At 44.7% G+C, this 24763-nt stretch overlaps 3 protein-coding genes and 1 pseudogene across 3 annotated transcripts; 1 reads left to right on the top strand and 3 right to left on the bottom strand.

Moving 5' to 3' along the window:
- Positions 1–5893: 5893 nt before the first annotated feature.
- On the bottom strand, positions 5894–7085 carry LOC147985609 (uncharacterized; annotated as a pseudogene).
- A 668-nt stretch (positions 7086–7753) lies between these two features.
- On the top strand, positions 7754–12603 carry LOC125538178 (transcription factor E2FA). Its single transcript, XM_048701460.2, has 14 exons — positions 7754–8193; positions 9465–9654; positions 9784–9837; positions 10057–10142; positions 10227–10315; positions 10389–10440; positions 10566–10618; positions 10714–10764; positions 10859–10907; positions 11058–11123; positions 11227–11303; positions 11382–11601; positions 11945–12014; positions 12101–12603. The coding sequence occupies exons 1-14, from the start codon at positions 7987–7989 to the stop codon at positions 12211–12213; spliced, it is 1377 nt and encodes a 458-aa protein (XP_048557417.2). The 5' UTR covers positions 7754–7986; the 3' UTR covers positions 12214–12603.
- Positions 12604–12697: 94 nt separating this feature from the next.
- Positions 12698–13820, bottom strand: LOC125538179 (FAM210B-like protein). Its single transcript, XM_048701461.2, has 3 exons — positions 13491–13820; positions 13179–13382; positions 12698–13092 (listed from the first exon to the last, which is right to left on the bottom strand). The coding sequence occupies exons 1-3, from the start codon at positions 13728–13730 to the stop codon at positions 12934–12936; spliced, it is 603 nt and encodes a 200-aa protein (XP_048557418.1). The 5' UTR covers positions 13731–13820; the 3' UTR covers positions 12698–12933.
- A 120-nt stretch (positions 13821–13940) lies between these two features.
- On the bottom strand, positions 13941–14994 carry LOC125538180 (non-specific lipid transfer protein GPI-anchored 1-like). Its single transcript, XM_048701462.2, has 2 exons — positions 14573–14994; positions 13941–14450 (listed from the first exon to the last, which is right to left on the bottom strand). The coding sequence occupies exons 1-2, from the start codon at positions 14913–14915 to the stop codon at positions 14416–14418; spliced, it is 378 nt and encodes a 125-aa protein (XP_048557419.1). The 5' UTR covers positions 14916–14994; the 3' UTR covers positions 13941–14415.
- Between the last annotated feature and the right edge of the window lie 9769 nt (positions 14995–24763).

Raw genomic sequence — 24763 nt, 5'->3', positions numbered from 1 at the left:
CAATCTGGCAACTTCATCCTATAAGCATTGGCGGCGGAATAGCATCCATGGTGGTGAACTTCCAGCGGATGGCATCAATAGTGCCTAGAGTAAGGTGGATCTCATGGGATTTGCACCAAAGGTGACAGAATTGTTGGATGGGGGCAACTGATAGACCTCCTTGAAGGTTTATGTGACGGATTCAGGCATTATTAGCCATAGCCTTGGCAAGAATTGGTACGTTTGGACATGGCAAAGATGCCCGAAGCGATGTCCTTCGACTTTTACCCATCAAGCCAAGGAGAATACCATAAATTGGTCGTCATGCCGTCACCAATGTTGATCGATGTTGCCGCATAGAATAAGTATGTGTCTTCACCGTCATAAGGGGTTTCAAGGCCAACCCAATCTCTCTAGGGATTGACCCAAGCAAACCAAAGCCATCAGAGTATAAGTACGCGGGCAACATTTTCAAGATCAAGGATACCCAAAGCGCACATATTGGTTGGGCGACACACCATTCTCCAATTAACCCACTTGCCGCCCGAAACCTGATCGGATCCCACCCACAGAAACACCCGCTGAATCTGATGATACTATCTTGGTGCCAGGAGGAATGTCGGTTGTGGTGATGTGGTTGATCACGAAGGAAGTTAAGACTGACTTAACAAATGTGCTCGTTTTGCTTGTACATTTGATGGGACGAGGACGAATATATGTGGGTCGGGTGGGCGAGCGTGGGCCGGATCCCACGTGGCTCACGCGCCCTATTGCGTCCGGGCCACCCCATGTCCACCCCAGTGGGCTGGATATGAGAGGTACCGATCAACCTGGGCATTTGAAGCCGGTTTGAGACGCCCGCCCGAGCCACTTCTTTTTGATCGGTTAGTGACCAGACTGTCTGTCGGAGCGCTCGAGGGGGATTTCAGGTGTCAGACTGTAGATGCTCTTCGTTAGTACGGTATTCGTTAATAAAGCTCCCAATTTTTTTTGAACCGGGCATAACCCCTTTCCATTACTTTGACATAACGGAAATACAAAGTTTTCACCGTTGCAGTTACTAAGGAGGCGAGAAAGGGGAAAGCGAGTTCAACGCATCCTTGGGAAACCCACTACAAGCACTCGTCCTCGAGCAGCTTACCGTGGGGCGAAAACCCAAGGACACCCAAACACAGAACTAGCCCTAAACGATATCATCCAGCGAGGTTTTGATACAGCAAAAGAGCTCACGCAGGAGCAGAATGAGAGCGCTCACATAGGAGCAGCATGACCACAGATCAAGACCACGGCACACGACCAAGACGAGATTATGACCCAGCTCAGGCACCAATCCTCTCCCTTCAGTCCTGCTCCATCTTGCCTGAAGCCGCACAGATCCTCATCATGTTTGATGCGCTGGCTCTTAGCATTTTTGATCCTCTCTCCATCGCCTCCCGGTCCATCCAGTCATCATCCCTGCCCAATAAGAGATGAAACCACAAGTAGAATAAATCACAGCGAAAGGAGTCTTTAATTTTTTCTGTTCAAAGGTAGCTTGGTTTCGGCAATTCCATATAGCCCAGCACACGGCTGCAAGCACAAATGTGTAAAACTTTCCTCCATCAGGAAGGAAAACGTAGCACCATGAAAAGTATTGCCAAATATTGTTCGGACATGTGTTCGTACCCAGAACACACCCCACAGTCCTCCAGACCACCCTGGCCACAGGACATGTGAAAAACAGGTGATTTGAAGTCTCTCTGTTCCAACAGAAAGAACATTTGGGGTTGCCGGCCCATCGTCTTCTACTCATGACATCTCTAGTCAAAATAGCATCCTGAAAGGTTTGCCACACGAAAATTTGAATTTCAAAGGGATCTTTGCCTGCCAGATCCATCTGTAGTTACAACCTGCGATGTTTCTCTCCAGCTAGTCATATACCGATCTGGTTGTAAATTTATTCTTCTTGCCCAGGGTCCAAGCCACTTGATCAGGTTCATCCGATAACTCCCAAGAGTTAACAGTGTTATTGAGTTCATTCCACTGATCTAACAATGCTGCATGCAGCTGTCTCCGGAAGAAGTTTTCCCCTACACCATTTCTAAACTGTTCCACCGTGATCTCCTGTATATTACAAATGTTGTACAGCAAAGGGTATTTCTGCTCCATAGGGAGTTCGTCATGCAAGGAATCTTTCCACACCCTGGCAAGGTTGCCCGACTTCATAATCACTTTACGACCGGCCAGGTAATATTCTTTTACTTTCATAATAGCTTTCCAGATAGGGGAATCACTAAATCTGCTTTTGACCGATGTAACCGTATCTTTTTTCAGGTATTTCGCTCGGATTACTTCTTGCCACAGCCCTTGCTGTGTTTCCAGTTTCCACCACCACTTGGTGAGAAGACTGATGTTCTGTTTTCGGAGATCTTTCACCCCCAGTCCTCCCTTATTCTTAGATCTACATATTCTGGTCCATTTGACCAGGTGATATCTCTTGCGGCCCTCATGTTCTTGCCAAAAGAAGCGCTTACGATGTTTGTCCAGTTTATCAATGACCATCTTAGGTAGGAGAAACATAGACATATAAAAATAGATGATGCTAGTAAGGGAAGAGTTCAGAAGGATAAGTATTCCTCCTGATGAGGCCGCATTGCCTATCCAGGACTCGCAACAATGCAAGATCGCTCATCGGCGAAGTTCCATTGCAGGCTACGAAGGGTCGAATAGCTGACTGACACGCCCAAATATTTCATTTGGAAATGACCAATCTGACAATTAAACAGTTCTGCATAGAAGGTTAAAATATCATCATCCCCTCCAACACAAAGGATTTCGCTCTTTAGGAAATTGATTTTAAGCCCAGACATGAGTTCAAAGATATAAAGTGACAACTTCAGGTTAACATCAGCTTTTTTATCGTGCTCCAAGCAAATGACAGTGTCATCTGCATATTGAAGGATGGCTACCCCATCTTTGATAAGATCCGAAGCCAATCCAGTAAGAAGTTTTTCCTTCTGTGCGTTGCGGATCATTTTTGACAGTGTCTCAACTGCCAGGTTAAATAGAAATGGGAAGTGGGGGTCGCCTTGACGCACCCCCTTGTGGCTTTGGAAATAGGGGCCTTTTTCATTATTCATTTTGACACTGACAGTGCCATTGTAAAGAATTTTTTTAATCCAACCACACCAAGTTGTCCCAAAGCCTCGACCTCGATGACATTCCAATAGGAATTCCCAATCGATCTTGTCATAGGCTTTTTCAAAGTCTAATTTCAGCACCACTCCGACTTTCTTTTTCTGGTGGGCGTGATGTAGAACTTCATGCAACGTAAGGATACCATCCATGATGTTCCTGTGTTTAATGAACGCGTTTTGATGTCTGCTAATCAGCTTGTCAGCAAAAAGCGCCACCCGGTTATCCAAAACCTTGGTGATAAGCTTATAAGGGCATCTTAGGAGACATATGGGGCGGTATTGCTGTATTTTCTTTGCCCCTTTCATCTTTGGAATAAGTGTAATCACCCCATAGTTCAGGCAGGCTATGTCAAGGTTGTTAGAATGGAAGGCTTTGAACAAACACATGATGTCACTCTTGACAAACTCCCAACAATGCATATAAAACTCTGCTGGAATGTTATCCGGCCCTGGTGCACGGTTACATCCCATCCCAAACAACGCTTTTCTCACTTCTTCTTCTGTGAACTCGCTCGTGAGTAGGATATTATCCTCTTCATTGAGTTTTTCTTCTTCAGACCAGGTTTCAGGGGATAAATGGAACATATTGCCTCTGGCCGGACCAAACAGTTCCTTGTAATATGAGGTTGCGTGTTCTAGTAGGTTTTTCGTGCCCTCAATGTTCACCTCCCCCGCGGAGAACGAGTGAATAGTATTTTTTCTCTTTCTACCATTAGCAATCTTGTGATAGAAAGCTGTGTTACTATCTCCTTTGAGCAGCCAACGCTCATTGGAATGTTGCAACCAAAACAGTTCTTCCATAACAAGGAGGTCATTTAATTCTGCATACAAGGAGGTCCTCTCTTCATAGATTTCTGGATCGAGGGGGCCATTTTCTTCCAACCTCTCAATCTTCTCTAATTCTTCTTTGATGCATTTTTTTCTTTTTCTGGCATGCCCAAAAGAGTGAGCCCCCCATCCTTTGAAGTATTTCTTGATCCGTTTGAGTTTGATATTCAAGATATCAATGGGATCCTCGGAATTCACAGGTTGCTCCTAAATACTCTTAGCCTTGGCATAAAACTCTTCCTTCTTAAGCCAGCTTAGCTCAAATCTAAATTCCCGATTATGGGAAGGGCTAGTTTTCATAGGTTCTGTGACCAAAAGTAGTGGATTGTGATCCGAGGTATCTCTCACCAACTTACGAATAGATACCAAAGGGAATAGATCCTCCCATTTAGAGTTCATAAGAATTCTGTCTAGTTTCTCCAAGGTAGGGTGTTTCTGCTTATTGGACCAAGTGTACTTTCCCCCTCCCATATAAATCTCTCTTAAATTTAAGGATTGAATAACAGAATTAAATTTGTCTGTGTAATGGGAATGGGTCATTTTTTTGTTTTTCTCCTCACTGTATCGTAAGATATTGAAATCACCGCCCACTATATAGGGGACATGGATCTGGGAACAAGTAGTATCTAGCTCATTTAAGAATTCATTTTTCCTATCATCCTGAGCTTCCCCATAGACTACTACGAGAGCCCAGACACACTTTTTTTAATATCATATATGTTAGCTTGAATAAGGAAGCTTCCAAGTACCCAGGATATAATGTCAAGATTTTCTTTCTTGATACCACATAGGAGACCACCTGATTTGCCAATAGAAGGGGTCCAGTTCCAGATGTATCTATCCAAGGGGCCTACCTTTCTTAGGAATTTAGGAGAGAATTTTTTCTTCATAGTTTCTTGCAGACCTATAAAGTCCAGGGAATGATCTCTTATTAAATCAGAGAAGCAGGTAGTCATTCCTTTTTTTCCTGCTCCTCTGCAATTCCAAAACATTCCATTCATTTAATCACATTGTTTTTCCCCTTCTAGTAATCCTACTAGGAGGCAGAGTAGGATCACCCTCTTTTTTCATTAAGGAAACACCATTTTTCTGACTCCTGGTCACAGGTTTGGATATCACCACATTAACTTTTCTATCCCTCTTCTTCCTGGATTTAACCATAATAAAATTCTCTTCCTCTACATCAGTTTCATCACCCCACCTCAAATTCAAGGGGGTTTTGTCCCCTTTTGCATTAGTTAAGATCATAGGGATCTCCTCATTGTTATTATCTTCTTTTTTCTCCTCCTGAGGTTCATTGTTCCGACATTTTTCAAGTTCTCTCAGAACATCAATGCAGGTAAAGTTAGTATCAGGAATGTCAACACCCATTTTAACCGCCCTAAGAATCAACTCAGGGTTAGAGAGCGTTTCAAAAGAGTTTGGGCTGTTATGCGTACCTTCCATATTCCTCTTCTTCACTGCTGCCACGGCCTTTTCCTCCACCCTCTCCAGCTTGTTCTGCACATTACGCGAACTGAAGCGAAGGTTCTCTTCGGTGACTAGAGGGGGGGTAGGAATCACCTCATCTTCCACACCATCATCAGGCAATTCTACTCTGTAGTTGCTGCTTCCACCCAGCTTGTCTTGTTTGTATTCAGTCATCTCATTCACCTGTGTAGATGATCTCACGACATCAGAATCGGATTTTTGCCCATTGCTAGGCCAAAGAGTATCCGTTTTTCTTTCATTGTTAAGGATACTTACATTCTCCTCTCTCAGTTTCTGTTCTTGAGCCATAGTGTCGATTAACAGAGAAGTGTGCAAGGAGTCATCGGATTCCACACTCTCCTGCGACTCCCGAATGACGTCCTGCTTCTCTCCCTTGGACCTGGAAGGGGCCTGCCCAGGCCCGGGAGAGAAACTGTTCATCATAGCTCCAGGAGCCGCCTGCTTATATCCCTCCTTTTCCACATTCTTATCAGGGCCCTGAGATATCTCAACTGTTTTTTCTCTCTGTTGGGATCTCTAGTCAGAACTTGCTCCACTTCATAGAAAAAATCATAAAAGTGCCCTCCTAAAACTGCCTCAGCCACAACAGGGATTTCATCAGTGTTTCTGCACCCCATTTTAACACGAACAGAGCTAGGACGGTGCAGAGTTGCACCATCAATCTCAAGAGGAACACCTACCAACAATGTAACATAAGCCATATTTCTTTCGCTTCTCTTATCCAGAGGGACATTACTGACTCTAACCCAGGCTACCTCCATGACTCCTTTGGCCCTCACAGCAGATGACCATTGTGTGGCATGAATCACAGCCCCACTTTTCTTAAGAGTGACTTTCCCCACATAACAGATTTGCGCTACTGCTCTGGGGTTAGGAAATCTCACAACAAAAACTCCAGGGCCAATAGCATGCGCCGAACAGCGCCAACCCGTAGCCAAGTAATCGCTAAGATCAAGCTCCATTTGACGAGTCGATGTTTCCCCTTCAATGATAGTAACTACAATATTATTGGCCCTCTCCTTCACCTGATTAGCAGTACAAGAATCATGTATGTAGTAGAAGCCCTGCCCTTTTGACTGGAAAGCATACATAGGGGCAATGCATTCCCACGGAAGGAATTCGACACAAACAGAAGCAAGGTGACCTAATTTTTTGCAGCGTTCACAGAAAGCTTGCGGGCATCGCGTAGGAGGATGCTCAGGGGACTTGCAAATGGGATAGAGATCAGGATTCTTGGTAGGGTGCACCTGGTTTTGCTTTCCATGAGGACGCTGCTGCGGAGGGGGGGGGCGTGTTGATCTGCACTGACGCCGCCTGAGCCCGACGACGCCTGCGCCTTCTGAACCCAGATCCCGCCGTCGTGGATCTCGCGGCGCCTCCCCGCAGCCTCCTCCCACCTGGATGTGTCATCCGACGCTGACGCGGCCTTGGACGAGTTGGAGTGGGAGTTGGTGTGCCTCCCGTCGTCGTCGCGCCGCCACGAGAACTTGCTCCTGTCGCCCCCGCGGCCGTTGCCGCGCCCGGGGATCCGACCCATTCCACGACTAGCTCTTCCTCCCCCGTCGCCTCGTGCCGGTCTCCATGATAGCCGCGCCCCCCCTCCATCGCCATGGGAGGGGAGGCGACCACCGCAGCGAAGGATCTCGAGTCTCCCCCAACCTTGCCTCTCCACCACCCAAATGACTCTGCTGTCCTGGATCTAGGGTTTCTCTCCGCCGCCCAGAAATGGGAGAATGAGATATCTAGGTCAAGCACGGGTCGGGGCGTGGGATTTATACCTCCATTGCGCGGCTGCGGGGGGGGGGGGGGGTTGGAAGGTTGGATGTCTCCCCACGTGTCGCCCATCCGCCATTGACGGGCGGTTAGGAAAGCTCGGACCCGTCTCGGACCGAACTGCTCCCTTGGTCTGGTTTTTTTAGGCTGAACCGCGTCAGGTGCCGCGGTGGATCTCAACGGCCGGTTCGCCGCCGGCAGCCGGTCGCGTACCCTAGCGAAGTGGCACGGGAAGGCCACGATATCACATAAAGCTCCCAATTACCACATGATTTATGTGGTAAGCAACCTCAAACCAAACAAAAATAAAGCTCCCAATTTTGTGATGTTTAAAAGAAAATTACGGAATAGTGTTACACGGACGGCACAAAGGCACAAACTAAAACCAAGCGCCGCGGGGCTCTAGCCCCGCGCTAGATTTACATCCAGACCCTCGAAGAAATAAAATAACCGCGTCGCAGAACAACCCTCTCCGTCGGCTTCCCTCCACATAACCTATCCGAAGTCGCAACTCGCAAACGCTACCAATTTCCCTCCCTTCCCTCGTTTTCTTCTCTCCTCGCGCTTTTCCCCCTTAACCCCTCGCACCGCCCCGCTCCCCGCCGCCGACCTCGCCGGAACCCTACCCAAGGAGCCCGCATCGGGGCGATCGCCGGAGATCCGACCAGGACCAGCCTCTCCACGCGCCGGGCTGGTGATCGCCGGACTCGGTGGTGCTGCGGCCCTCCTGTCGGAGACCATGTCGGGAGGTGGCCGGCCGCAGGCCGCGCAGCAGATCGTGCAATCGGTGCAGAAGTGCGTTCCGCTGGCCCCGGAGCGTCCGCCCTTCGCCGTCCCCGCCGAATACCACCGGTTCCCCTTGCCGCCGTCCTCCTCCGCCCCGGCAGCAGCGTCCCGGGGCAGCGCTGGCGGCGATGTCGAGGAGGGGATCGTCATCAGGATGCCCGTGAGTTGCCTCTTTGAGCCTACCCATGAACTTTACTGTACCATGTGCTTGTTTCTTGGAGGGATCTTCGTACGGATTTGGTGAGGTTTTGTGCACTTCGAGCTGTCATTTAGCGGAATATCGAACATGTTATACAGTTTATTGGCATGTTGATTTCGGTAGAATCGTCGGCAGCTTATTTCCATTCTCTGAATAATCTGGGGAAACATTGATGTTAAGCTTCCATCGCATTGGATAGTCTATCGATTTATCTGGTATCAATTGCAAATTGGAGTAATATTTTTCTAGAATACAAAGTGGAGTAATCTGTGTATGTAGTTCGCCGGTCCGCAGGGAGATTTGGGGTTTGGGGGCGATAGGTAATGTTTGGATGGCAAATGCCACATTCAGGTTGTTTTCCTTAATCCTTCCCAGCTGCTTGAGAGTTGCTTCTTGTCGGCTTGGGAGGGTACTAGAGTAGCATTTTTTTAGGAATACTAATAAAGTAGCATTTGATACTTTGTAGAATCGGTTTAGATGTAAATTCGCTGTCGCCTCACTTTGTTGCAACTATGATTGGCAGTTCTCAGTTCTGGTGCTTCTGTCATGTTTCTTTTTCTGTGAATAGTCATGTTATTGCTAATTTAGTTATTATTACTGCAGTTCTCATGCCTGACGTGTATGTATCTGCAACACAGAAATTGCTGCTCATGTAGTAATTTGCATTGCACTTTGTTAGAGATATCTGTTTTCTTTGGATCACTGTGCTTGTTCCAGGTTAACGAGACAATGTTGCAGAAAAAACATGTTTGCGTATTTATGATGGTTACTTCCCCATAGTATAAAAAGATTTCATGATCTTTGTTATCTTGGACAGTGTACACGACTTTTCACATTGAAGCTCCACAAATATAGTTGTGTTCTTTAGAGAGATTCTGAGTGTTTTGGTGAAGGAAATTGTCATTTGGGATTATTGGTAGCCATGATAGGATCACTGTTTGTGTAGTCATAGGTTCAATGCAGCTATAGCTTATACCTGACACTGGTGCTATCTGCTCTAGGTTTTCTTATATCTTTGTGTTGTGATCATGCGGATTGCTGTCCATTTTCATTGTTAGATTATACAGCATATAAACAAAATATTATCTGCCTACTAGACCCAGGAGGCATGTTGACTTACTCATGATACACTTACTGCATACATGAGAATTTGAGATCTGTTATTTGCATATGCCACTTAAGGCAATTTCTGATGTAAGATCACTGAATGATGCATTTTCTCCTTTTTGCAGCTAAAAAGAAAAGCTCCATGTGGAGAAAGTGATGCCATTGAGTCAACTGAATGGATGATAACCAGCCCTGGGTTTACTGAAGGAGTTAGCAGTCCACATATGACCCCTGTCTCTGGAAAAGCTGCTAGGACATACAAATCAAAGGCTAAAGGCAGCAAAGATGGACTGCAGACCCCTATATCAAATGCTGGCACGTAGAAACCTCTTGTTCTATACTACTGATTACATCAACATAGTTTTTTTTCACAACTTATACTTTTATATCTGGATGTGTTTTTTTGCACTAATATTTGAATGCATGCACCTTTGTGTTTTGCAGGTTCACCTGGTACTCCACTCACTCCTGGTTCTTCCCGCGCTGAACATTCATTAGGTTTGTCTTGTCTCATACGATCTCTAGTTTTTCTCACCTTACTGTTGGGATTCAGCTTATGGTGCATTTATATCTGGTTATATCGTCATGCTTGATATTAGCTTTTACTTTTTTTTTCTGGGAATACCCAGCGGGAGTGCTGCCTATTCATTAAGTAGAAGAGAATTGCCTGGTTAGATATTAGGTTTTCTGACAGCTCTCTGTGTAATGTTTGTTCAGGGGAATTGACTAAAAAGTTCATCAGTTTGCTCAAGCAGGCTGAAGATGGCATTTTAGATTTGAATCATGTTGCAGAGATATTAGTGGTATAGATTTCTTCTCTTCTCATTAAAGCTAACATATATATTGGTCCCTATTGATACAAGATTACCAATGGTTTCTAACAACAGGTTAAAAAAAGACGCATATACGACATTACAAATGTCCTTGAAGGAATTGGGCTGTTAGAAAAGAAGCTTAAGAACAGAATCCGTTGGAGGTAATCATTGTCTTCCTTCTAACTATTTATGCCTGTATTTATGGTGCGAAATGCTAAGCTCGCAACGCTGCAGGGGTTTGGATGACTCAGGAGCTAACTTAGACAATGAATTTTCAGTTTTGGAGGTACATATTGCTGTAATTTTCTAGTTCTCGCAACCTTGAAATTGTCACAGTTTTGATAATTTCTTCTGAAGATAGAAACAGAAAACATTTTAATCTAAGCAGCCTTTTGTGTAACCTTGTCGCAGACAGAACTTGAAAATCTTAAACTCCAAGAAAAAGCATTGGATAATCGTATAAGGTTGGTAGCTACTGGAGGTTCCAAAATTATTGACTGTAATTTGTCTGGTACCTAAAGTAAATAGCTACATGATCTGAAAATAATTATACTTGCAGTGAAATGCATGAAAAGGTGAGGGAGTTAACTGAAGAAGAGAACAATCAGAGGTAAACTATATTCCTTCCATGTTTGGCTTTTGTACTTAATAGCATGCCACTTTCTAATCATGTACTAATTTTTTTCTGGTATTCCTGCCTTTAGGTGGCTATACCTTACCGAGGATGACATCAAGGGATTGCCCTGCTTTCAGGTCCGTCTGTTTTACTGAGAAATGCAATATTGTTCATTTCCAAAGGTCACTTTATTGCTAATTGTTCAGACTTAGCTTAACAGACCAGCTATAATAATCTGTATGGAGATAATTTTGTTGCGATCTCATATGGTCTTTGTCGTTCTGCAGAATGAAACACTAATCGCGATAAAAGCACCTCATGGCACTACACTGGAAGTACCAGATCCTGATGAGGTAATGAAACAGTCAAAGTGATGAGTTATCCATCTACTTCATCTATTGTTTAATAATTATTACTAACTTTTTTGCGACCTCTGTGAATCTGTTCCTTAATCAGGCTGGTGATTATGTCCAAAGGAGATACACAATCGTAATAAGGAGTACAATGGGTTCCATCGATCTTTACCTGGTTAGGTAATGTGTCAGTCTTCTCTTTGAGGCTTATGCATTAAACGGTAGATTGTCTTATTAACATTCTCATTATATTTTTAGTAAATTTGAGGAAAACATGGAAGAGCTGGTTGGTGTCACAACGCCTCCAAGGCATGCAAATGTGGCCGAACCTGCCTCCACAGACGGATTCATAGCAACAGAAGCTGGACAAAGCAGCAGATCAAAGGACAAGTTGCCGAATATTCAGCATATCCACAAAACTCCAGATCTAAATGCTCAAAACTTTGGCGGGATGGCAAAGATAACTCCAGAATTTGATGTAAGTTCCTTCTAAAAAAATGTTGATGCAAGTCGATATGAACTTTACGTTCTGTATAAATAAACTATTATGGAAGGTAAAAAAATTAATCATATCATTGAACTGAAAAGTACACCGGACTCTTATTTTTTCCCTTCATAACTTCTTTGTCCATGACATCTGTGAACGTCAACTCACATTAGTTGCATATATATTCTTGGACTCTTGATCTTTGTACTATCCAGTCACCTTTCTGGTAGCAATAACAATCTATTTTTAGCTTTCTATTGTTTTTCATCTTGTATTGATATGATATCCAGACTCTCAAAGACCCAGTGGCTCATGCTTGTACACACTTTTGCAGGTTGATGCTGACTACTACCTTCTCACTGACGGTGATGCCAGCAGCATTACAGATATGTGGAGAACAGCACGTATCCTTTAAGAAATGAATTCACCGTGATGTTGTTTAAAAAGGCACAACCCGACCTCAACTTTGAAGTACTTGACTAATGAACAGCAGAAGTGCAGTGGGATCAGTTCTTAGCTGAAGAGGCAACCGCCCCTCGCACACCCCAGCAACAGCCAGCAGTTGTCAGCAAATCTACAGCTGTAGGCCCAACCTGTGGATAGAGAACAAGATGATGATTAGGACATTCTGGAACAAGAGAGTTCGTTTCTTGGGGATGGTAAATGTTCTTCCTGGGACTCTTTGGAAGCTGGTGATTTCTACCAAATTTTGCGTCCTTTCTGGCAGTGGCCTGGCGATGTGTGTTCAGTAACTTATTGCTTTGCCGTGCCTCAATGGTTTCACCTCCTCCTTCCAGTCAGCGTATGTACATTGAGTCGCTAGTATTTTGTGTCTTCAGTCTGGCCGCTTGAGCTTATCAGGTGATTTTCTCCAACTGGATTCCCCTGATAAGGTCAGTCTGGGCGCCTGCTTCTTCCTCTGCAAAAACCTGTAAATATTCTGGCAGGCGTGTACAAAGTACAATGGATAACTTATACCATTATACTAGGGCATATGTCGAGCAAACTGTGCAAATTCCATGCAGAAGAGTTTATAGGTCATTTCCCAAGCATTGACGGTTTCTGGACTCACCATTCATTGTTATCATTACTAGCTAAAATTCGATATATTCCCAGTTACTAATACTAGTTTGTCTCTGATACATTGGGATTACTATCCTGTTTTACAAGAGCAGCAGCAAACATACAAAACAAGTAGGCAAAATCGTACTTTAGCCAGATTTCATTTACACTACTAGAACATCTAAGCTGGGCGTGATGCATAGACTACCAGCAAGCGCACATCGATCGAAGTGCCTATGCTTCACTGTTGCATCAGTGGAGTCAGTCGCCTCCCTTGGTGATCTTCCCTATCCAGTTGGCCACCACCGGCGTGAGCGCCACAGTCGGCGGGAACCTTATCGGCGACGCCGCCTTATGCGCGGCGTAGGCCAGCGCGAATGTCCCCACCTTCCCTCCGGTCTCGTCCGTGGCGATCCCAATCTGCAGCATTTATGTTAGAACAAAGCACAAACCCCGTCTGTGATTAAGAAGTTTGTGACCAGCTCGAGTCGAAAAGTAGCTCTGACCTTGCCGAGCAGCTGCTGGACGTCGACGCCGGCGTTGATGAGGAGGTAGCAGGCGGTGAAGGAGATGAGCGAGAGCGTGATCGAGGTGGCCAGGTACGCTCCGCCGTACTTGCCCAGGAGCTCCTTGGCCTGCTCCGTTCTCGACTTCCTCGGCTTCCCCTCCAACCCTTCCTCGCCTCCTTCCTCCTCCTTGGAGCTAAATATCTGAAGCAAGCAAACACGTCAGACGTCACACGATTCAGTTCACGTGTGCTTGCAAATTTCACTTCATGTATACGTATACTAGTAGGCTGCAGTGGCGTGCGTGCTTACCTTCCAGAGGCCGACCTCGAGGCCGTACTTCTCGGTGATCTCCTCGGCCGTCTTGGCGTCCTCCTCCTTGGTTTCCGGCACGGCGGAGAGCGGCCGGCGCGGCTGCCGGAGAGGCCGAGCGGCGAGGAAGCCGGGCGGGAGCTGCCTCTTGGGCTGCAGCAACTGGTGGTTGCGGTGGAGGTACCTGGCCGTGGCCGTGGGCGCGGCGTGGTTGGCAAGGGGGAGAGCTGGTGCGGCCATGGATGGAGCACGGACGATTGGATGGAGTGGAAACAGCAGAGGCTGCAGAGCGAAGACCGCCGAAGGAGCGGGTGGGGACGCGGGGGCAGGAAGAGATAGGAATCGGGGCCGCCAGGTGGTACAATGTTACTGGGTGTTGTGCACGATGGACGGCTGGGATCGATGCGGGCTTGGGCTGCTGTGCTGATGCAAACGTGAGGTGGAGGCAGGTGACAAGTAGCCATCGCTGTGCCATTGAGTACGTACGGACTGCGTGTAGCACAGTGTGTTGACACGTCGCCAAAGCGTTCAGGCGCAGGGCCAATATCTCATTGCTTTTACACTTTTGTTGCTAGTAGTATGTAGTATTTCTCTTTAGTGATCTATAAACGTTCTTATATTTTTTTTACAGATGTAGTATAATATATTTCCTTATTCAAATTTGTCGAATGATTTCATACACAGGAGTAAGCCTTGATCAGCGTGACAGTGTTTCAGCTTCTACCTTTGCTAGCGGATACCCGCACGTTACCATTGGGATTATAGGAATTTGTATACACACAGAATCATCAGCCTTATTTAATCCCACAAAAAGAAAAGAATCTATGGTCTTTTTTGAACACTCCATACAATGTACTGGTGTCTGCATACGGAGACACGAACTTACTAGCTTTATTTAACCGCTTTGGTGCTGGTAAACCGTCGATCAGTCCTTCAGCTGCAGGCTGGGCATGGTGTAGTCTGCAAAACAAAGAAAAATGACACGTGATTACTCGCCCAACGCGTCGTCGACCGTTTCATAATCCAACGAATTCCTAGGCGAAGAACCACGCGAGCGATGAATCAAACAGCGCGTAACGTACCGCCGCACTTGTAGCCGATGGGGCGGTCGGCCAGGTCGCAGCGCTTGGGGATGGTGATGGCCACCTCCGGCTTGACCCCGACCCGGCGCACGATCTTGGAGAGCAGCACCGCGCAGAGGCACGCGGGGCTGCTCTCCCCGATCTCCTGCACCGCCGCGCAGCAGCGGTCCGAGGGCTGGGAGTCCGGGTCCTTCCCCGCCGCTATGCACGGCATCAGCTTCAGGGCCTCCTGCTCCGGGGGGGTGGCGCCGCACTCGTCCGTGCCCCCCGCGAGCCGCGGCGCGGCGGCGAGGACGGCGGCCAGGACCAGCGCGGCCGCGGACACCGAGACCAGGGATCTCATTGTTGTGCTCGTGGTGGTTTACGCTCCCTTTGCTCGGCTCTTGTGCGCGCGCGATGTCGTGGCTAAATGGCGGCATAGCTCCTGCTTATACATACAGTGTCCATGGTTTTTTTTTTTTGCTATGTACAGTGTCCATGGATTGCCGACCATGTAAGGAGCACGAACCTCGTGATGGGCGCAGCAGTCCCACTGTCAGATTCACCATCCGTCAGGATTGTCCTCTACGTTAAGAAGCACATGCATGGCACACCGGAGGGAACAAGATACGTGTGTGGCGCCGTCCTTTTTTTCTTCTCATGATAAATGTGTGCACAACTTCCTTCGTAGCGTGCGGCAATCTATCGTACATGGCAATCTATCGTACATGCACGACATTTTTGATGGCATGAAGGGTTGATACTACGGCTTGTGAACGCAGAACCATTAGTGATGGCAACCAATTAGAGTTCCCTTTTAGAAACGCCAACTACTCAAGTTGGTCCAGTTAAACGAGGGAAACCGCCCAAAAACTATACAAATACAACAGACGGTACAAAAAGAATAAATGATTGATAAGTGCCACACGTCAGGTGCGTGACACTTCGGCCCTGAAGTTTTCGTAATAATTTCAATCATACAAGGATGGCAAATTTCAGTGACACACAACAAGTTTCTATCAAAAATAAACTGAACCGCGAAAGTTGCCATGCTTCACAACTAAAGTTGTCATCCACGCGTTATTAGGGTCCTAAAAAAAATTCCACAAAAAGCACAAACAAAACCATTAATTATTAATTAACGCAAGCCGTCTCAACCAGACCCAAAGCCCACAAGAAATAGAGGGGGCTATGCAACAATTCGACCATTGCTACAGTACCATGTATCTCAGGTTTATCCTAAAGAACTTATAGCTTCGCTTCTCTTCTTCCTGGTGATGGATATTGTCTCGATGGCTTTGCCCAAGTATAGCATAATAGTCAAATAAGATATCCTTCAAAGGGAATTTCATGTGCGAGCACCTTGCCTCTTTTAGGGAAGGCTATTTACCAAGTGAGGATATTACTCAGATTATTGAAGAGGATATTACTTAGAATACCAAGTGACAAGAAAACTATGTGCAGAGCTAAGAGGAGGCATAACAAAAAACAAATACCGACATGAAGACACTAATCTTGAATGTGCTCACTATCGTTTTGGCCGTACTTCTATTTTTTTGTTGTTACGAAAAAGGGAGGTGGAAAGTCGGTGCCAAATTCATTGCAATCCTTGCTCGAGCTTATTTACGATTTTGTGCTGAACCTGGTAAACAAACAAATAGGTGGTCTTTTCGGAAATGTCAAATATGAAATATGAAGCAAGTTTTTAATAAACTGCTTGAGTTTTAGCAGAAGTTGCCCTACGAGGTCGCATTGATTGGTTGAAAGGCTTCAAAGAAAACGTAGTTCAGGAGGTCGGGGGTTATACCTGTTGGTATTGGATTCCAAAATTTGTGAATGGTTCCCCACAAGACAAGAACCTTTATTTCGGAATAAAAGAAATCTATTCACGTCGGAAGTGAGAGATTTATAAATGAAGGAAATATACAAAGTACCTTTGTCCTCTGCAAAGACCATAAGATCAAATGGAGTTGGATTGATTTCTCACATTTACTAGATCAGAGATCAGAGTCAGGGGAGCTCTCACAAGTGAGCCTAAGCAAGTAGTGTGGTTCGAGGGGATACAAACTTGACCTTTACCGACTCAATTAAGGTATTACTGTTTGTTATATTAGACAAAAAATATCGCGTAAACCCTTTTGGATTGCTTTCATTGTACCTAAGTTACGGAAAATTCATAATTCAATTTAGATAATACTAAAAAAAGATAGAGTGAGATACAGAAGTGTAAAAGAAAGTGGATTTCAGATGATAGATGAGTCCCTAATTCTAAATCAAGAGATTTGTTGTGGAATTTGTCAATTGAGTAAAGTTTGGTTAACTTAGTTTTTTTGTACTGTATCAGCACCTAGTTCATTACTCTCGATAAAGTGGGTGGATCCGCCTTCTTAGATTTCTTTTACTATTTATTTTTCCATCTAGGATTCATTTCCCCGTCGTCTCCTTCTCTCTCTCTCTCTCTCTCTCTCTCTCTCTCTCTGCGGTTGCGGAGCTGGTGCGTCATGGTGAACAGCGTTGGAGGTGATGGAAGACCCCCGCCCTCGACTGCCGGGCAATCGGCACCATCGTATAGTGAGTCACGCCCTCCCTCGTGCTCTGCCTCTGTTAGGGTTAACCGGAGACATGATCATGCACTCAAGTCTTTGTTTTCGTTGCTGAGCAAAATATTTCTATGGAGTAATCCACCATGGTCTACAAGCAGTAGCAAGTTCTTGTGCTCTATTATTGCATCTATCATTTTCAACGTGTTTGTATCACATACCAACAATTTTCTCATATGTGACATGATATGACAGGACAACTCTGTCATATCCCAGTTGTTTAAGAAAGTCATTGTTGCATATAATTGACCAAGTGTTACTCTGACAATGTTCAAATTCATCCATTCCATAATCCATGTATGCCATGTTGCTACCACTTTCACAAAAGAAATCCTTGCTATGGATCTGAAGTAAACAAACCATCAGATGATCCTACATGAACAAAAGCACAAATTCAGGTCATAAATTCACATAACTGATAACACTGGTGCACAAAAAATCAGTTAAATGTACTATTGTTAGTGTCACAATAATTCAAAATTTTAGTTAACTAGCCCAATATACAGTAGTTAAGAAAATTCAGGAATTCACTTAACTAACTATTACAATTATATCTAGTGCTTACAATGTCACAAATATTCAGTTAACTAACTGTAGAAAAATTCAGTGCACACAATTTTAAGTTAACTTCAATGCATATGTCACATAAATTTAAGAAACAAACTATACAAAAATTCGGTTAACCAACATCACAAGATTTTCACTTGCAGCACATTAATATTTTTTGAAAAATACTTGACCCACAAAATTACTGAAAAAATTTGAGCACAAATTTACCAAATCTGCTGCCATTATGTTATTGATCAACGAATTTGCTCCGCAAATTTGGCTCATTCAAAAACACCAAATAAACCCTGGCCCAATTTAGGATGCAGAGGGCAATGCCGTCAAGAATTAATCCATACAAATATCGCTCAATACATGGATTAAACAAGTAAAACAAAGATTTGAATCTCTTGTTAACCCTAACCGAAAATAGGGCGAGAGAGGGCTGAGAAAACTAGGAGGGATCAAGTGAGGGCATGACTTGCCATACAATGGTGTTGTTTCGCCCGACAGTCGACGATGAGGGTCGTCCATCGCCTTCGACATACCCTCATGCAGTACCCTCCACCGCCGCCTTCTAATGGTCGCGCGTCGGGGGGGGGGGGGGGAGAGTGCGAGTCAAGATGTTGTGCAGTTGGGGGACCAATGCACACAAATTAAAGGATTGTCTCTTACCAACTTTGGATGGTTCTTTACGCAATTTAAAAGAACATGAGAGTTTTTTCTACAAAAAAATATCGTGCATGCTGGATAGTTAATGCCTCTCCTTATCCACCCACTAACAGTGGGCCATGGCCTCACTGGGGTGCCTCGCAAGTGCCACATAGGGTCGCATACGTGAGGAGGCGCCATATTTGCATGCTATGATAAATTCGGTCACTGAAAACATGTATTTGTGAGTTTTAGCACTAAATTGTCCATCCACCAAGTTCTATCTCTCTTTCATAAATCCTATAAGTAAATATTGCAAAATCCTAGGATTTTCAGATCCTATAGGAGTACATGGTATGTGGCATCTTAATCATATGTTTCTTCTATCCCTAATCCCTAAGTTTTAAAATTCCCACAATCCAAGGTATGATCCAAAAATACATGCTGCAGAATTCCAACTTTTTCAAATCCTATAGAAGTACTATGTGGCATCTTAATCCTTTGTTTGTTTTCTATGTACCATCCAAAAGCACATATTGCAGAATCCCATGTTTTCCTTCTTCCTGCTGCATGCATCAGTAGCGTGATGTGAGCAAAGCTTGTAGTCGCATCTGGGACCCCGTCTTAGCGGAGCAAACTTGTTTAAGCCCATGAGCTTGTAGAAGCACTGGGAAGTCGTTGATGTAGACCAGAAGATGCCGACGGCCTCGACCTCGGCAGCAAGCTGCCGCCCTAGAGAAGAAAATGACAGAGGGGGCCTGTAAAATGGCCCAGTTTTGCCAGACAGAGTCGGGGAACACAAAGCTCACACGCTTTCTTGTGAGACTGAGATTGCCGAACCTTCATCAGTCGGAACTGGATCTGAAGGACCAAGACATACAACCATGTTGTCCGTTCCACATGAGAATATGACCTAGACAAACCTGTAGAAAAAAAGCCAGACTCGAAGAACCAGATCTGATAACACACCATCTTTCACATGTCCCCCAACAACACAAGCAAGCATCACCGGAAGGAGGGGGAGAATTTACAGTAATGTCGACAGCGACACTGTCGTCTCGTCACCGTGGAACAGAGACATACCTAATGCCCCAAGAGGAAAAAGATTTACAAACCTCGTAAATAGGCCGGCCCCTCCCGACATACCCCAACAGTGAAGCTGGCGGCGGAGGAGGAGGCCGGTGATGTACCGACAAAGGAGGATGACAACATTTGTTCAATTTTATATTGGGTTTGTCTAGGTCTCATTCGACTGAGACTTGACGAAGTCTCAGTCGGCTGACGTCAGCACGTGTAAATATTGGATGTTATGACTGATGCTCACGTACGTCTACTCCATCGTTTGGTTTTCTGTTTTGTGTGCGTGGCTGGTTTGCTGTTTGGGCTGGATCTGTTCTCGTTGGGCTGGCTCCCTTATTTGGGCTTTGTTTTTTTTCTAGAACAGCAAAATATACAAGTAAAAGATATATAAAAGGTACTGTGTTGCGCATGCGTTTCTTACAGTCAGCAAAACAGATGCCTTACATAGGCTGTTCTGCCAGCTCATGTCCTGTTTCAACTTATTTTTTTTCATAGATCCAAAAGAAAACTATGAAAATTAATTTTTAAAAATAAAAAAAATATTATGTAAAATTAAAATTCTTCGTGTTTTCGTGTGTATAAATGGTTGTCCTATATTTGTATCATCTTGTATTTATAAAAAAAAATTGATCGTGTATTCACAAACAAAAATTCGTTGTATATTCTGACATGTTCATCGCACATTTGTCGAATTTTCACCGCATAATATAAAAAAGTCCATCACGTATTTGAATAAATATTTATCATGTATTTAACATAAATGTTCACCGTGTATTTACAAAAAAAAATAATGTATTAAAAGTAAATCATGAAAAAAATGAAGAAACATAAATAAAATAATGATACGATGGTTGACCCCCTCCTAGTGGTAGATATGCAACTGCCGCACCCCCATAAAATACCACAGAGTTGCAGTACGGATGACCCATGCAGTTGTGGCCAGACATGTAGTTGCAGTCGAGGTCTATGATTACAGTTGCATGCCTAGTGTCACACATGCAACCGTCCCCTTCTCTCACCGCCCTGTGATAAAACAAAGGTCACTTGCAGTCGGATGGGTAGACATGCAATTGCAGTCGGGGGTCACACTTGCAGTTGCATGCCTAGTATCAGACATGCAATTGCCCTCCCTTCCTGCGACAAAACAAAGGTTAGTTGCAGTCGGGTGGGTAGACATGCAGTTGCAGCTAGATATGACAATTGCGGTCACATGTTCACACAATTGCAACTGCCCCATCTCCCGCCTCCATTTGACAAAACAAACTCTAGTTACATCTGTGTTAGGAGACATATAGTTGCAATTGATGGGCTACACTTGCAGTTGCATGTCTAGTGTTAAACATGCAATTGAAGGAAATATGCCCTAGAGGCAATAATAAAGTTATTATTTATTTCCTTATATCATGATAAATGTTTATTATTCATGCTAGAATTGTATTAACCGGAAACATAATACATGTGTGAATACATAGACAAACAGAATGTCACTAGTATGCCTCTACTTGACTAGCTCGTTGATCAAAGATGGTTATGTTTCCTAACCATAGACATGAGTTGTCATTTGATTAACGGGATCATATCATTAGGAGAATGATATGTTTGACATGACCCATTCCGTTAGCTTAGCACACGATCGTTTAGTATATTGCTATTGCTTTCTTCATGACTTATACATGTTCCTATGACTATGAGATTATGCAACTCTCGTTTACCGGAGGAACACTTTGTGTGCTACCAAATGTCACAACGTAACTGGGTGATTATAAAGGTGCTCTACAGGTGTCTCCCAAGGTACTTGTTGGGTTGGCGTATTTCGATATTAGGATTTGTCACTCCGATTGTCGGAGAGGTATCTCTGGGCCCTCTCGGTAATGCACATCACTTAAGCCTTGCAAGCATTGCAACTAATGAGTTAGTTGCGGGATGATGTATTACGGAACGAGTAAAGAGACTTGCCGATAATGAGATTGAACTAGGTATTGAGATACCGACGATCGAATCTCGGGCAAGTAACATACCGATGACAAAGGGAACAACATATGTTGTTATGCGATTTGACCGATAAAGATCTTTGTAGAATATGTAGGAGCCAATATGAGCATCCAGGTTCCGCTATTGGTTATTAACCGGAGACGTGTCTCGGTCATGTCTACATAGTTCTCGAACCCGTACGGTCCGCACGCTTAACGTTACGATGACAGTTTTATTATGAGTTTATGTGTTTTGATGTACCGAAGGTTGTTCGGAGTCCCAGATGTGATCACAGACATGACGAGGAGTCTCGAAATGGTCGAGACATGAAGATTGATATATTGGAAGCCTATGTTTGGATATTGGAAGTGTTCCGGGTGAAATAGTGATTTTACCGGAGTACCAGAGAGGTTACCGGAACCCCCCGGAGGCTATTGGGCCTTATGGGCCCAAGTGGAGGAAGAGGGGAGGCGGCCAAGGGGCAGCCGCGCGCCCCTCCCCCCCAAGTCCGAATTGGACAAGGAGGGGGGGGGCGCCCCCCTTTCCTTTCCCCTCTCTCCTCCTTCCCCCCAAGTCCTAATCCAACTAGGAAAAAGGAGGGGAGTCCTACTCCCGGTGGGAGTAGGACTCCTCCGGCGCGCCTCCTCCTATGGCCGGCCACACCCCCCTTTCTCCTTTATATGGGGGCAGGGGGCACCCGATAGACACAACAATTGATCGTTTGATCTCCTAGCCGTGTACGGTGCCCCCCTCCACCATAGTACACCTCGATAATACTGTAGCGGTGCTTAGGCGAAGCCCTGCGTCGGTAGAACATCAACATCGTCACCACGTCGTCGTGCTGACGAAACTCTCCCTCAACACTCGGCTGGATCGGAGTTCGAGGGACGTCATCGGACTAAATGTGTGCAGAACTCGGAGGTGTCGTGCGTTCGGTACTTGATCGGTCGGATCGTGAAGACGTACGACTACATCAACCGCGTTGTGCTAACGCTTCCACTTTCGATCTACGAGGGTATGTGGACTACACTCTCCCTCTCGTTGCTATGCATCACCATGATCTTGCGTGTGCGTAGGAAATTTTTTGAAATTACTACGTTCCCCAACAGTGGCATCCGAGCCAGGTTTTATGCGTTGATGTTATATGCACTAGTAGAACACAAGTGAGTTGTGGGCGATATAAGTCATACTGCTTACCAGCATGTCATACTTTGGTTCGGCGGTATTGTTGGATGAAGCGGCCCGGACCGACATTACGCGTACGCTTACGTGAGACTGGTTCTACCGACGTGCTTTGCACACAGGTGGCTGGCGGGTGTCAGTTTCTCCAACTTTAGTTGAACCGAGTGTGGCTACGCCCGGTCCTTGTGAAGGTTAAAACAGCACCAACTTGACAAACTATCGTTCTGGTTTTTATGCGTAGGTAAGAACGGTTCTTGCTAAGCCCGTAGCAGCCACGTAAAACTTGCAACAACAAAGTAGAGGACGTCTAACTTGTTTTTGCAGGGCATGTTGTGATGTGATATGGTGAAGACATGATGCTAAATTTTATTGTATGAGATGATCATGTTTTGTAACCGAGTTATCGGCAACCGGCAGGAGCCATATGGTTGTCGCTTTATTGTATGCAATGCAATCGCCCTGTAATGCTTTACTTTATCACTAAGCGGTAGCGATAGTCGTAGAAGCATAAGATTGGCGAGACGACAACGATGCTACGATGGAGATCAAGGTGTCGCGCCGGTGACGATGGTGATCATGACGGTGCTTCGGAGATGGAGATCACAAGCACAAGATGATGATGGCCATATCATATCACTTATATTTGATTGCATGTGATGTTTATCTTTTATGCATCTTATTTTTCTTAGTTCGACGGTAGCTTTATAAGATGACCTCTCACTAAATTTCAAGATAAAAAGTGTTCTCCCTGAGTATGCACCGTTGCCAAAGTTCGTCGTGCCCAGACACCACATGATGATCGAGTGTGATAAGCTCTACGTCCATCTACAACGGGTGCAAGCCAGTTTTGCACACGCAGAATACTCAGGTTAAACTTGACGAGCCTAGCATATGTAGATATGGCCTCAGAACACTGAGCCCGAAAGGTCGAGCGTGAATCATATAGTAGATATGATCAACATAGTGATGTTCACCATTGAAAACTACTCCATTTCATGTGATGATCGGTTATGGTTTAGTTGATTTGGATCACGTGATCACTTAGATGACTAGAGGGATGTCTATCTAAGTGGGAGTTCTTAACTAATATGATTAATTGAACTTTAATTTATCATGAACTTAGTCCTGGTAGTATTAGCATATCTATGTTGTAGCTCAATTGCTCGCGTTTAGCTCCCCTGTTTTATTTTTGATATGTTCCTAGAGAAAACTAAGTTGAAAGATGTTAGTAGCAATGATACGGATTGGATCCGTGATCTGAGAATTATCCTCATTGCTGCACAGAAGAATTATGTCCTTGATGCACCGCTAGGTGACAGACCTATTGCAGGAGCAGATGCAGACGTTATGAACGTTTGGCTAGCTCAATATGATGACTACTTGATAGTTTAGTGCACAATGCTTAACGGCTTAGAATCGGGACTTCAAAGACGTTTTGAACGTCATGGACCATATGAGATGTTCCAGGAGTTGAAGTTAATATTTCAAGCAAATACCCGAGTTGAGAGATATGAAATCTCCAACAAGTTCTATAGCTAAAAGATGGAGGAGAATAGCTCAAGCAGTGAGCATGTGCTCAGATTGTCTGGGTACTACAATCGCTTGAATCAAGTGGGAGTTAATCTTCCAGATAAAATAGTGATTGATAGAATTCTCTAGTCACCATCACCAAGTTAGTAGAACTTCGTGATGAACTATAATATGCAAGGGATAACGGAAACGATTCCCAAGCTCTTTGTGATGATAAAATCGACGGAGGTAGAAATCAAGAAAGAGCATCAAGTGTTGATGGTTAACAAGATCACTAGTTTCAAAAAAAGGCAAAGGGATAGAAGGGGAACTTCAAGAACAACAACAAGTAAGTTGTTGCTCAAGTGAAGAAGCCCAAGTCTGGACCTAATCCTGAGACTAAGTGCTTCTACTGCAAAGGGATTGGTCACTAGAAGCGGAAACACCCCAAGTATTTGGCGTATAAGAAGGATGGCAAAGTGAACTAGCTATATTTGATATACATGTTACTGATGTGTACTTTACTAGTGTTTATAGCAACCCCTCGGTATTTGATACTAGTTCAGTTGCTAAGAGTAGTAACTTGAAACGGGAGTTGCAGAATGAACAGAGACTAGTTAAGGATGAAGTGATGATGTGTGATGGAAGTAGTTCCAAGATTGATATGGTCATC

Source organism: Triticum urartu, chromosome 2A, assembly GCF_056163025.1.
Source record: "Triticum urartu cultivar PI428250 chromosome 2A, HENAU_Tu73, whole genome shotgun sequence".
NCBI lineage: Eukaryota > Viridiplantae > Streptophyta > Magnoliopsida > Poales > Poaceae > Triticum > Triticum urartu.
The sequence above is the reverse complement of the archived record's forward strand: the minus strand, read 5'-3'. Positions and strand labels throughout refer to the sequence as shown.

What these genes read in the sequence shown, in the direction of transcription:
- LOC125538179 (XM_048701461.2), bottom strand. Translation starts at nt 13,730, where the DNA reads ATGGCCGCACCAGCTCTCCCCCTTGCCAACCACGCCGCGCCCACGGCC. An exon ending in TCGAGGTCGGCCTCTGGAAG is followed by an intron (nt 13,383 to 13,490) that starts GTAAGCACGCAC and finishes TGCTTGCTTCAG; the next exon opens with ATATTTAGCTCCAAGGAGGA. An exon ending in TCCAGCAGCTGCTCGGCAAG is followed by an intron (nt 13,093 to 13,178) that starts GTCAGAGCTACT and finishes TAAATGCTGCAG; the next exon opens with ATTGGGATCGCCACGGACGA.
- LOC125538180 (XM_048701462.2), bottom strand. Translation starts at nt 14,915, where the DNA reads ATGAGATCCCTGGTCTCGGTGTCCGCGGCCGCGCTGGTCCTGGCCGCC. An exon ending in CATCGGCTACAAGTGCGGCG is followed by an intron (nt 14,451 to 14,572) that starts GTACGTTACGCG and finishes TTTGTTTTGCAG; the next exon opens with ACTACACCATGCCCAGCCTG.
- LOC125538178 (XM_048701460.2), top strand. Translation starts at nt 7,987, where the DNA reads ATGTCGGGAGGTGGCCGGCCGCAGGCCGCGCAGCAGATCGTGCAATCG. An exon ending in ATGTTGCAGAGATATTAGTG is followed by an intron (nt 10,143 to 10,226) that starts GTATAGATTTCT and finishes TTCTAACAACAG; the next exon opens with GTTAAAAAAAGACGCATATA. An exon ending in AGGGATTGCCCTGCTTTCAG is followed by an intron (nt 10,908 to 11,057) that starts GTCCGTCTGTTT and finishes GTCGTTCTGCAG; the next exon opens with AATGAAACACTAATCGCGAT.